Here is a 12,500-nt window from a genome sequence, read left to right on the forward strand (position 1 = left end):
TTTGGGAGAAATATTTGAAGAATGAAGAGGTCAATGAATGACAGACGAGCTGTTCTTAAAAAGTTAGTTGGGTGTTTATTTCACTCAATCCATGGACGTATTTTAGCTGATCCAAGTCTCGAGGAACAAGTACATTTATACACAGCAATTACTCCACCTTTCTTTTAGAACGTGGTTTGACTTAGTAGATGAGTCATTATAAACACACACCATATATCACGACTTGCAGAGTATGATCCTTTTCCCCTGCCCTTTCTCACATGTCACAAGAATGGGTCACTACGACCTGTAGTTCTCTAAGCATGATCCCAGAAGACTAAAGATAAGCCTGGCTATTCTCCACCGAGGCAAGGCTATTAGCACAACACTCAAATGTTGAAATCACATCACTCAGTCTGTATTCAGGCCTAAAGGGTCAAACGCGTACTTATTAGCATTACTACATTAAACATCAGTTTTCCCTAACACATTCATTTACGAAAAAAGAAAACATAAGAAGTTGAAACATGGAGATACAAGGTTTCTGCCCGACAGCAACGATATGTTTTCAACCTCATAGTCACTCATGCAGGCAGTTTAACCAACTACTGTGTATATACAGTATATACTTTGGGTCCTGCCCAAAAAAAAATGTTAGGTTAGGGTGAAGGTTAGGCTTACTCATAAGACAAGTCAGACAAATGCCATGACGATATTTTTGAAAATGTCCGCTTGTGATGATTATATGCCGAGAATTGGGACGCCAGGGTTAATGTGGTTAAAAAAGACACAATGAGCCACTTTGCTGTTGTGTGCCACTGTGCGTAGCGCAATGAACATAGAACACAGAAGGAAAAGCACAGAGTTTTCTGAGGAGATAAGGAAAACGGTGATAAACAACCATGGTCTATGCAAAGGTTACAAGACTAACTCCAAAGAGCTTGACGTTCCTGTCACCACTGTCGCCAAGGATATTAAGACGTTTAAGGCCCATGGGACTGCAGCCAATATCTGGGGACGTGGCCGCAGGAGGAAAATTGGTTCCAAGATTGAACCGAAAGATTGTTCGAACGAAAGAACCGAGGAAAACCTCAAAATAGAGCCAAGCTTGATCTTCCACTTCAAGGTAGAACCGGCCGTCGCTCTGCTGAATGAAAACGGGCTCCGTGTTGGAAGTGAAACGCAAGCAGAGAACAGAAAATAGTCTGAAACCCCTTCCTTCATCTTCTGAATGAAGTCACTGTCTCCAGGACTGATCCAAGCTGGTGGTCCTGCCTGCAAATGTAACCACTGAAGCCCTATATAATTTGCCGTACGCCAAATGGTGTCACATCGCGAGGTGTTGAGATTATAGATCAGCTGTTGTTGAACATTTATCTTAAACATTTTGTTTAACTTTTTCGCCTACAATGACATGCTCAAAATAGGGACGCCAGGGTGAAGGTGGTTAACCGATGTGTGTGTGTGTGTGTGTGTGTGTGTGTGTGTGTGTCTGTGTGTGTGTGTGTGTGTGCGCAGACTGGGTGGATGATGTGGAACTGGTTGGTGTCAGCGCTAGCGGTGGGAGCGTCGGTGGTTCTGTACGACGGTTCGCCCCTCGTCCCCACGCCTAACGTCCTGTGGAGCCTCACCGATCAACTGGGGTAAGTTAACATGCACACGCACACACGCGCGCACACACACACACACACACACACACACACACACACACACACACACACACACACACACACACACACACACACACACACACACACACACACACACACACACACACACACACACACACACACACACACACACACACACACACACACACAAATACACAGACACTCAGGAGCGTGAAAGCAGTTGACGACACTCACCTAAGTTCTCCATGATTTGGGACATTTCCAGCAGCAACGTACAGACGTCTGTTGAGCATCAACAGCTCTTTCAGTGGTCTATGTTAACTGTGGCATAGTGTGGTGACAGTATACCACACAGGCAATTGGTTAATACCTATTGTATACCTTATTCATTTATGTACTTTTATTTGTATAGAGACTTTTCATTTTGCCTGATACTTGTACATTGAACAGTGAAAATAAGGCTAGGCCGTATCGAATAGAATTGAATTAACAACCCTATGGCGAACGCATCACATGCTCAAGGACGGCTATGAATGACAACGCATGACACGAGAGGACTAGAGGACACAAGGTGTGAGTTCCTAGTGAATGAATGTATTTACATTCACAAGGGCAGCCAGGAAGAACAACACACAACACGTGAGCTCAAGGATAAGTTACATGGAATTCTGTGTCTATAGGTAAATGTCCCAGTTTCTGTCTGTCTCTCTCCTTTTCTCTCTAATGAACGGAGGATGTTGAAGCCAGTATTGATCCTTTCCATTGTCTTTCTGAATGAAGCGAGAGAGAAAGAGTGAAAGAGAGAGAGATGCACAAGCGAGCGAGGTGTGGACATGTATCTAATTGTGTGTCGGTGTGTGCATGTGTGTGCATGTGTGCATGTGTGTGCATGTATGTGTGTGTGTGTGTGTGTGTGTGTGTGTGTGTGTGTGCGCGCACGCATGCGGCTCTGATGCGCTTCCATTGTGTCCTGATCAGATGCATTGTCCCTTCGAAATGAGTCCCGTGAGCCTTAACGCAAGCCTCTCTCTCTCTCTCTCTCTCTCTCTCTCTCTCTCTCTCTCTCTCTCTCTCTCTGTCTCGCTCTAATACACCCAACATGCTATTGTTGTCTTCACTGAAAGTGAGTTCACACAGACTGGCTTCAGGCGCACGAAATGTCTTCAAATGATTTCAGATTGTCATTCTAAAAACACCTTCTAAATCCTAACCTACGTTTTCTGAAAGAGAAAATCATGTCGCTACTGTATATTATCGTCTCTGTCGCTTGGAAACCCCATGTGTCCAAAACTGTTACTTTTCAGGATTCAAATAAACAAATAGCAAAAGTAGCAGATCGACAAGCTCAAAACACAGATCTGCTACTTTTGGTACTTTTGTGTGACGCTGTAGTATGATCAAGTAGTAGAAGTTTTTCACAATTTTGCAACAATTTCAGAAAATAGCAACACAAAAAAGGATTATCTACAAGCTCACCGCCCCGAGAATTTTGCCCTAGCCGTTTTCCTACCTTGATTTGAGGTTGTTAAGTCATGTTAATAGTGGTTCATAACGAGTGAAGTTTTCCATTTCGGGGACCCCCCCAAACCGCAGCTCAGAACGTCCGTCTTTAGATCTTGGCTAAATCCGCTTATTTCCGTCGCTCGAAAATATTTTTTTCTTGTATATATCTGTAGTATGTGGTCCGTCTGATGTCGGTGCTACGTGTATGCTATTACATTACATTACATTACAGTCATTTAGCAGACGCTTTTATCCAAAGCGACTTACAATAAGTGCATTCAACATAGGTAGGGAACGAAACTACTAATCACCAGAAGTCTTAAGTGCATTTCCTGCAAAAACAAGCAACCAAGCACTAAGGTAAAAGTGCAATATATCAGCTACCTATTTCCTTGAACAGATGAGACAAAATAGCAAAATCAAATGAGCAGGAGCTAAAACAAAAAGTGTATTGACTAAACAAGATCCAATAAAACAGTACAACAATAAAACAAGAGTTCGTACAACTAGTTAACAACAAGTAAGCCAGACAAAGAGGAGGACTATTGCTACAGGGGCGCCGCCATTACAGTTTACAGATCTGATTTACTGAAATCACGTTCTAAATCTTTTCTTGCGATGCTTCCGCCCTCCGGTCTCCAGAATGGCGGGCGGAAGTAGAGACGAGGAAAACTATAAGCATCTGTGTCATTTTAGATTTCAGCGTTGGCTATTAAAAAATGTGTGCATTGTGAGCTTGTACATCTGCTATTTTTGAAATGTTTTGAAAAAATTTGAAAGAACTTGTTTAGAAGGCATTTGTAGAATCTGCCTCAGGTCTTAACCCATTGAGACCTGAAGCCGATTCTACATGTCTCCTAAATCCCAACAGTTTTCTGAAAAACGTATGTTTCTATATCAGTGGTGCTCAATCTTTTTCATGTCAAGGACCCCCAAAATTATATGTATTTGGCCGCGGACCCCCATCAAAATATTTTGTTCCAGGGACCCCCCAGAAGCAAAGATTTGAGTTAAAAATGTTCGCTTAAAAATATATATATATTCAAAGATTTGCGCACATTTTCACAAATTTTAAAAAATAGCAGATCTACAAGCTCGTAGCGCGGCACTCGGTGCCGTATAAAAGTGTTAATACGTTGAACCCTGAGCATCACTCTAAAAGCAGAAACATCCCTGAAACGTGCAGGGCAAAGATTATCCGAGGAGGAGGAAACGGATGCGTGCGGTTGGACAGAGAGATGGATAGCATGCGGTATGACCGAGCTAACATTCAAGTACCAATTAAACAGCGTTCCGGGTTTGGCCTGACACCAGCCGCTGCTTCAGCCTCCTCCCTGTGATTGGACGTGGGCAGTGGTGGAAGAAATACTCTGCTTTATTTATTTATACCACCATATAAATATACTCTGTTACAAGTAAAAGGTCTGTATTTTTTTTACTTGAGTAAAAGTACAGACGTTTTGGAAATACAATATGATGCTGACCTACAAGCTGCTCACAACGTGACACGATGCAACGTATAAAATAGGGCTTGTACAGTAATGTACAGTATGTTTTGTATTAATAATCTAAATCAGCAAAAGTAACTAGTAACTAAAGCCGGCAAATAATTGTAGTGGAGTAGAAAGTACAATATTTACCTCAGATGTAGTGGAGTAGAAGTATTAAAGTAAAACAAATAAATTGGAATACAAGTAAGGTCAAAGTATCTCAAAATCATACATAAGTAACAGTACTTGAGTGAATATACTTTAGTTGATTTCCACCACTGAACATGGGACGGTTCTAATTGGATCTAACCCATTCAACCCGGGAACGCATCTCTGTCACTTTAGATTTCTTGAGCTTGTAGATCTGCTATTTTTGAAAAATCGTGAACATTAAAATGTTGTGCAAATCTTTGAATATATATTTATATTTTTTAAGGGAACATTTTTTTACTCATATTTGCTTCTGGGGGGGTCCCCGGAACAACATTTTTGAGATGGGGGTCCGCGGCCAAATGCATATCATTTTGGGGGTCCTTGACATGAAAAAGATTGAGAACCACAGATATTATTGCAATATTTTTTTTTTTCTTTCAGAAAACTTTTAGGATTCAGCAGACATTTTGTAGAATTACCAGAAGCAAAGATTTGAGTTATACAAAATATTTACTTTAAAAATATATATATTCAAAGATTTCCCCCCCAAAAAATCCAGATTTTTCAAAAAATATCAGATCTACAAGCTCATAGCGCGGCACTCGGTGCCGCGCTATGAGCTTGTAGATCTGATATTTTTTGACTAGCCAAAGAAATCTAAAAACGACACAGATGCTTTCCCCGGGTAGAATGGGCTAAAAGCTGAACAGAGTGTGTGAGCCAATAGCTTCAGACTCCGTGCCGCCATCGAGGCGGCTTTCTCCTCGCTCGTCCACGCTTGTCACACACGCTGGTCAAATTATCTCGGGCCGCCTCGCCTCGTATCGGGGGGGGGGGAACGCTTTCGCTGTGGTTCCACGCTGTCCTCCTACGCCTCAGCTCTCACTGCCAAGCGGCCTCCTTATTACGCCTGCAAGATAAAACATCGTTTTTTTTGTCGTTGTTTTTTTACCCCCCCCACTAAAATGCTTTTGATGTAATTACAGTATGTATTAAACTTGCGTGTGTGTGTGTGTGTGTGTGTGCGTGCGTGCGCGTGTGCGCGCGCGCGTGTGTGTGTGTGTGTGTGTGTGTGTGTATGCCTGTAGAAAAACGCTTCTGAACTTACATTTATTGTCACATAAATGTTTTTGCGGAGGTAAAAAAAATGGGGTAAAATTCTTGCTGTACAAGCTCCATCATTGCAGTTCCAAGAAAGGAGGAAACTAAGGAAAGAAACTATCAATGTAGGCAGTTTGAAATATATACACACGGTCCATGATATACTTATACATAAGGTGCGTGTGGCTAGCATAGCAGTGGTATGAGGCAGTAAAAATAGCAGCAGATATGTACATAAGGTTTAAGGAAAAATGAGACAGTTATTAGCAGATTATAACAACCATGACAGAGTGTACAGTTATATAATCATACCGTATGCACACAGAAAAAAGGAAAACCCATGTTGCCTTCATAATGTGTTTTCCCAGTTTAGTCTGTAAGTAAGTAGGTTTATTGTGGGTATCGGCCGAGAAAGCCATTTCTGTCCCCATTCATGTCTGTCCCCATTTCAATGCTATAGACAGACCCCTGGGAGATGCATTGCTGAGGTGTAGCGCCACACCTATCGGCTCCCAGCACTTACCGCACGACTTGCCGCACCCAAGCCGTGCTACTCTCATACGCAGAGTTGGCCTGGATCGAACCCATGACCTCGTGGTTCCAAAGGCGAGAGCTCTACCGCATTACACATTAAAAATAATGTGCCTTGCATGCACGGGTGCTGTGGTTAAAGTGCCTGACTAGCCGACCTGCTGCAGCGATGACCCTATGCAAAAACAGGCTAAATCCATCGCTGATTGCCAATTGCAGTGTATGTGCAAAACACGGAACTGAGTCGCAGTTCACCCGTTCGGGAGCGATTAGCAGCCACAACGTTGGCTGCGTTGTCGTGAACACATGCAGACACTTTCCCAGTAAGTCCCCAAGACTCCACCGCATCGTTTAGTTGAGCTGCCAGGTTGTTTGCTGTGTGTCTGTCGGGCATACTCTGTGTCAATAAGACGGCTGATTTCACGTTCCACTCCTCGTACTCTTCATTGTGTGTTTACTAGTGTTAGTAGAGTGGAAGTCATGTGTGGTTGCAGGTGTAGACTTGGCCCTTCAAAATATTTTTTTTACGGTTTGCCATCAGCCGTTAGTGTTAACCGGTTGGCAACGGTTAACGGGTAACGGTTACCGGTTGGCCATCCCTACTGCCAACTATGTGTCCACAACTCACACACACACACACACACACACACACACACACACACACACACACACACTAGTCTCTCTCTGAGACCTGTCGGCTCACGCAATGTTCAAATGATTCCACCCCCACCCAACTCTGTTTCCCCTTTGTAGTCCTGTTAATCGGTCCTACACTGGAGACCAAATTGGATTGGCCTACAGTATATCTAGCTTGCTGCTTTAGCAGAAATGGAAATTCAAAAAAATCTATTTTAAATGATATTTTTGTGAACGGAAGTGACAGATGACAGCTTTCTGTGCGGAACTTTTACGAAGCAGAAGGACAGACTCCAGCGTTCGGAGGGCGCGGAAGAGTGGTCTGGCTTGAGAGAGGCCACACACACACGCACGCGCACAAAAGTGCATGCTTAAAATGCTGTATTACAGCGGTTCTCAACCTTTTTCCCGATGAGGGCCAACTTGAAAATATTGAAAATGCACGCGGCCCACCCATCTGACCGCTTAACACGGCAGGGCCGCGTGCATTTTCAGATCATGGTTATTTTAATGATCAATCGATCGATTTGTGTTCCGCCTTGGATCAATGGAACTCATGTACAGTAGTATGCTTTAAGTTGTTATGCATTGGTATTACTTTTTTAATATTATCATAAAAGTCTTATTTGGGGGGCCAACTTGCAATACCCTCGTGGCCCAATAGCGGGCCCCAGCCCACAAAGTTGAGCACCACCGCTTTATTACATTTTTGGAGGTGCTCAACATCTGGCTGTGTATCAATCACTACTTTCCAGCCTCGTGTCTCCCTTTAGACTGATGACACACACACACACACACACACACACACACACACACACACACACACACACACGAGCGTGCACGCGCACGCACACACACAGCGTCCAGTCCGCCTCCCATCCTAAACAGCCAATTAGCAGCCACACCTGGCCACCTGCCTCCAATCAGGACGGAGCGGAGCGTTGCCATGGCGGCAGACGTTGAGCAAACCCAGGCACAGAGGGAGACGGGGGATGATAGATGGGAAGGTGTGTGTGTGTGTGTGTGGGTGTGTGTGTGTGTGTGTGTGTGGGTGTGTGTGTGTGTGTGTGTGTGTGTGTGTGTGTGTGTGTGTGTGTGTGTGTGTGTGTGTGTGTGTGTGTGTGTGTGTGGGTGTGTGTGTGGGTGTTGGGGAGGGGGATGGATAACAGTGACATTCAGTGAAAACAGCGTTCAGAATCCGCTATAAGAAATGATCCCACATCAATACATGATGGATGGATTGATGGACATACAGTACCGTATAATGTAGAGTAGACCATACATGGGCAACTGGCGGCCACCTTCACCTAATGGGGTTATGTTTACATAACCCGTTTTAATTACTACATATTGTAATTTTTTTATGTCTTATGTATTTGTAATTAAGTTCATAAAGTTAAGTTAGGTTAAGTAAGAACAGGTGTGCCTTGAGTGTTTGACTAGTCCTTGCCGTAGGCATAAAAAAGTTTGAAAACCGTTGCCGTCGAGGAAAAAACAGACATGAGATCACAACCAAGATTTTCTTTTAACCCAATAAGACCAGGAACACATCTGTGCCATTTTTAGATTTGAGCTAAAAAGCATTATTTTACACTTTGGGCTATTCAAAAATAGCAGATCTACAAGCTCATAGCGCGGCACCGAGTGCCGCGCTACGAGCTTGTAGATCTGCTATTTTTGAAAAATCGAGAAAATGTGTGCAAATCTTTTCATATATATACATTTTAAAGCGAACATTTGTTACTCAAATCTTTGCTTCTGGGGGTCCCTGGAATCAAATATTTTGAGATGGGGGTCCATGGCCAAATACATACATTTTGGGGTCCTTGACATTTGAGAGGAAAAGTTTGAGAACCACTGACACAGCAACATGAGTTTTTTCAAAAAAACGGTTAGGATTTAGAAGACATTTTGTAGAATCGGAACCTCAGGCCTTAATGGGTTAAATTGTGAAATTCCATTGGGTCACAATGGCCACGTTGTACAAGGCGTGAAGGAAAGATGGGGGCGCCAGGGGAGGGTATTAAAAATCGTGATGGCAAAGCGTATGGGAGTACGTGTCACTCACCCCATTCCCTCACAGATATTACATGCCATGACCTTTCACCCTTTCACCACCCTGCCTAACACTTTAAGTGACCCCGCCGCCTCACCCTATCAACGCCTCTGTTATTGCTCATTGATTCCTGTCACCCCCGAGACCCCTCCCCTTGGGCGCAAATCAATTCCCGCCAGTGTTGCCATGTCTGCTTATTATAAGCGACTTTGGGCTTGTTTTTTCTGTAAAGTTGCTTGTGCTGGTAGTTGCGGGTTGCTGTTTCTTTGGGCTTGTTTCTAAAGTGTAGTTGCTTATTTGGGCTTGCTGTGTAATGTTGTTTAAACCAGTGGTTCTCAAACATTTGCATGTTAAGGAAACTTCCCAATTTAATATGTATTTGTCCATGGACTTCCATCTAAAAATAGTTTTGTGCCAGATTTGTGTTATATATACATAAAAAATGTTCAAATGTTTCCAAATATATATTTTTTAAATAGTAGATCTACAAGCGCACAACTTTGTGAACTTGTAGATCGTCTATTTTCAAATATCTGATGGATATAGGTTTAAAGTCCTCACTGTTTTTGGGCTTGTTTTCATTACCCTGGTTGCTAGTTTCTCTCGCAAAATCTGGCAACACTAATTCCTGCTCATTCTGACCAATTCCAAGTCTGGCGCTCCATCAGATGAGGCAAACATACAACTGCACATTCCCCTGATTAACCACTCAATACAACCAATACGAACCCACACCAACACAATTGTAGATCTGCTATTCTTTGCCGAATGTTTGCCTATTATTATAACATGCCCAGAATAGAGGGGCCAGGGTTCACGTAGCTAACAGCCGTGATTACCCTTAGAGACCTGTTGTCGATAAACGCACGTGCACATAGGAAATCATTTGTGTGACACACGCGAGAGCGTGTGTTACGTTAATGTTAAGGTATGTCATTTGGGTTAATATTAGGGCACATTATTTCAGTTAAAGTTAGGGCAATTAATTGTTTTATTAAGGTCAGGTTTGCAGTTTGTTTCACGTCACGACTTGAGTCCACACGGTCTGCATTTGATCACACATTGTACAAAATAAGGCGCAGTACTTTTTGTTACCGCCCAGTACAAAGTTCTTAATGCAAGGAGTCTCCAAGTTTTCTCTTTATTTCTGTTTGTCCTTTGTTTTCTTGTGTTTTCCAGCACTCAGGGGGGGGGGGTTATGTCGCACTCTGATGTGTGTCTGTGTTTATTCCTTCCAGAGATCCTTTCAACCATCAACATAGAGCCATGAAACAAAAAAGCACAATTCCCCAGTGCGGTCGCAGGGTTAAAACATAAAAAAACATCCTCAGTTTGAAAACAAATTGTAATTTGGAAACCAAAACTGTTACTTTGTTTTCATCATTCAAATTCAAACATAAACCACAAGCTTGCGTTTTGAGCTTGTGGATCTGTTACTTTTGATACTTTTGTGTGACTCTGTGTAGTATGATCAAGTATGGCGTTACTTTACGAAAAAAACACAAAAGGTTTTAATTCTGAGACAAGAGGTTTCCGCCTGACAGCGACAATATGAAAGTCTTACATTGAACTTGCTGAAACATACAGTAATTACTCATCAGCACATAGCCAATCTAAGCCTCTATAGCTGTATCTGTCTCTCTCTCTGTCTGTGTCTGTCTGTCTCTGTGTGTCTCTGCCTGTCTGTCTGTCTGTCTGTCTGTCTGTCTGTCTGTCTGTCTGTCTGTCTGTCTGTCTGTCTGTCTGTCTGTCTGTCTGTCTCTCTCTCTCTCTCTCTCTCTCTCTCTCTCTCTCTCTCTCTCTCTCTCTCTCTCTCTCTCTCTCTCTCTCTCTCTCTCTCTCTCTTTATCTCTCTACTATGTCTCTCTACTATGTCAATTCACACTGCAATTCAAAATGCTGTATTGGCACACCAGGAGAGCCCTTAAGTTGCCAATTGCTCAGAATCATTGATGAATCCAACATCTATTCATCATGAGGAAGGTTGACAACGTTATTACAAACAGATGTCAAATACAATAGTTACTGTGCTGCAGAGATAGGAAGCTGATGTCTGTCATAATTATGATAGTCTGGTACTTACTGTAATGTTCTCTCTCTCTCTCTCTCTCTCTCTCTCTCTCTCTCTCTCTCTCTCTCTCTCTCTCTAACTCTCTCTCTCTCTCTCTCTCTCTCTCTCTCTCTCTCTCTCTCTCTCTCTCTCTCTCTCTCTCTCTCTCTCTCTCTCTCTCTCTCTCTCATAGAATCACCATCTTTGGTACAGGAGCCAAGTGGCTGGCTGTTCTGGAAGAGAGAAACCTCAAACCTGGTACGTAAGACACACATACACACACACGCACGCACAGTCACACACACGTACACGCACACGCACACGCACACGCACACAGTGAAAGGGATTGAGCTGAAAGTAGCCGCTCGACAAGCTCACAACTGTGACACGTATGTAACATATGTGTAATGCCTCCCTGCACACAGGGAGAGAGTTCTCTCTTATGAGAGCACTAATGATATGATCATCACAATGAGAAGTGCTGTGAATGTCAGCCATTCTGGACCAAATATTCACACCATGGTTTTGCATTTGTTTTACTGGTCCTCCTCTCCTCTCCTCTCCTCTCCTCTCCTCTCCTCTCCTCTCCTCTCCTCTCCTCTCCTCTCTATGTAAATGAACACTAATAGTTGCATAATAAGTCGTTGAGAGCCCCAATTCCCAACACACTGATATAATCACCGCAAATCTTTATTCATGGACCCTGTGTGTGTGTGTGTGTGTGTGTGTGTGTGTATGTGTGTGTGTGTGTGTGTGTGTGTGTGTGTGTGTGTGTGTGTGTGTGTGTGTGTGTGTGTGTGTGTGTGTGGCTGTGTCTGTGTGTGTGTCTGTGTCTGTGTGCGCGCCCCAATTTTCAATTAGCCAAACTCATTATGCATTCTGCGGCTAAATGGGAATGCTCTAAAAACAAACTATCCGAAGGACACGCCACTCCTGTTCCTCTCTAAACCTCTCTCTATCTGTTTACCTACCTACTTGGAGAGAGAGGAGATGAGCATTGGGGCAGGGGGGTGTGTGTGTGCGTGTGCGTGTGCGCGCGTGTGCGTACGCGTGTGAGAGAGAGCGTATTAGAGCATTATGTGCAGGTGTGTGTGTGTGTGTGTGTGTGTGTGTGTGTGTGTGTGTGTGTGTGTGTGTGTGTGTGTGTGTGTTTGTCAATAGAGCAGGGGTTGCCAGGGGGGTACTTCCTTTGCTGTCCCAGTGGAGAGGCCCTTTCCTACGATGACATTTGTGCTGGACACCTGGAGGCGTGGAGGGGGGTCTCAACATCTCCCACTGTGTGTGTGTGTGTGTGTGTGTGTGTGTGTGTGTGTGTGTGTGTGTGTGTGTGTGTGTGTGTGTGTGTGTGTGTGTGTGTGTGTGTGTGTGTG

At 43.6% G+C, this 12,500-nt stretch overlaps 1 protein-coding gene across 1 annotated transcript in view; it reads left to right on the forward strand.

Annotated features, from left to right (window-relative positions):
* The window catches only part of LOC311044557 (acetoacetyl-CoA synthetase), a 44,885-nt gene that overhangs the window by 10,915 nt on the left and 21,470 nt on the right, over positions 1-12,500 (forward strand). Inside the window, exons 6-7 of the mRNA XM_084056232.1 lie at positions 1,498-1,622; positions 11,324-11,388. Coding sequence (XP_083912358.1) covers positions 1,498-1,622; positions 11,324-11,388 — 190 coding nt within the window. The remainder of the gene's footprint in view (positions 1-1,497; positions 1,623-11,323; positions 11,389-12,500) is intronic.

Source organism: Gymnoscopelus microlampas (assembly GCF_963454915.1).
Source record: "Gymnoscopelus microlampas genome assembly, chromosome: 4".
Lineage (NCBI taxonomy): Eukaryota > Metazoa > Chordata > Actinopteri > Myctophiformes > Myctophidae > Gymnoscopelus > Gymnoscopelus microlampas.